The 1243-nt window shown below is 33.0% G+C and overlaps 1 protein-coding gene across 1 annotated transcript in view; it reads right to left on the reverse strand.

The window, feature by feature from the left end:
- Positions 1–413: 413 nt before the first annotated feature.
- PSPH (phosphoserine phosphatase) overlaps positions 414–1243 on the reverse strand; it is a 9205-nt gene continuing 8375 nt past the window's right edge. The window contains exon 5 of the mRNA XM_018571018.1: positions 414–998. Within this exon, the coding sequence (XP_018426520.1) occupies positions 855–998 (144 nt within the window). The 3' untranslated portion in view covers positions 414–854. The remainder of the gene's footprint in view (positions 999–1243) is intronic.

Raw genomic sequence — 1243 nt, forward strand, 5'->3', positions numbered from 1 at the left:
CCCTTAGAAGCGGAAGTGGGCTACAAATGGATTTCAAATGTGAAAAATGCTGCAAAGGGCGACTGAACACAAAAAGGGGACTGGAAACGTGCAACAACCTAAAGTATGCTGCTATATTTCTCTTTCTTCAGGGAGGGTTTAATATCACTTTAAGCGTTACAGGGCATCTAAAGATAAGGAAAAAAATTATGCCAAATATTTACTACCTTAACACACACATATGGAATCACATATTGCCATGTGAGAGGCATTTGAGACAATATACTAGTAACATTTGTTTTTGCGCAATTTGCATAAAACAAATGCACATTTGAAGGACAAATGGCTCTGCACATGTTTTATAAATATACCCTATGATATTGTTTTGCCTTCTGCTGCGGCTCTCTAATTAATATTATTTATAGTTTTGCAATTTTACATATATAATCAACTAATTATTGTTTTTCTACTTACATTCAGCAGTAAGTATTTTCAATAAGTGTAAGTGAAATGACAGCAAGTCAGCTAAATTTCTCTACAAAGAAATGTGGTGGAGTGGAAATCTTAAGAATAAACAGTAGTATTCTACCATGTAAAACTGCGACTCTGCACCTTTCTATGATAAACAGTACATCTGCTTGGAGAAAAAAATATGAATGCAAAAAACATGCCTGTTATTATTTTCTCTTATTAGAGTTACTTCAAGTAAAGGTTAGTAGTAAAAAAAAAAACAACTAAAACTGAATTCACCACTGTTTTCATTGGATAAAAAGATAAAACACTATAAAATGTTTACAGGCCCTTAAGGTATAAAAGGCTGTCCAACGAATGGCTTTCTTGCTACATAATAGACAACTGTAATAGCTTGCTGAACATTAGTAAATTATATCATTATGATTCATTTTGATACTGTCACTGTCCAGCTCCCTGAGAAGCTCTTCAAAGTCTGTAATGTACCACTTGGCCTTTTCCTTGACCTGTTGCCTTATCACATTGCCTCCAAATCCAATGAAACCATCCTAATATGCAAAAAGAAAAAGTTAAGGTATAATACCTGGTACATCTATTCTGAACATGCCAAAATAATGTCACATACATTTATTGCAATAAGCATATTTTAACACAGGAATAGCAATAGAAACAGTAGCAGCAGTGAAGGGAGGATAGTTGGCAAATTTCAGGCAGTTATGTCGAAAACAAAGAATCTAAAATCTAGTATGCCAATCATATAAATATATAATGATAAACAAATTATATATATACA

Source organism: Nanorana parkeri, unplaced genomic scaffold, assembly GCF_000935625.1.
Source record: "Nanorana parkeri isolate BGI_ZX_2015 unplaced genomic scaffold, ASM93562v1 scaffold1654, whole genome shotgun sequence".
In the NCBI taxonomy this organism is placed as follows: Eukaryota; Metazoa; Chordata; class Amphibia; order Anura; family Dicroglossidae; genus Nanorana; species Nanorana parkeri.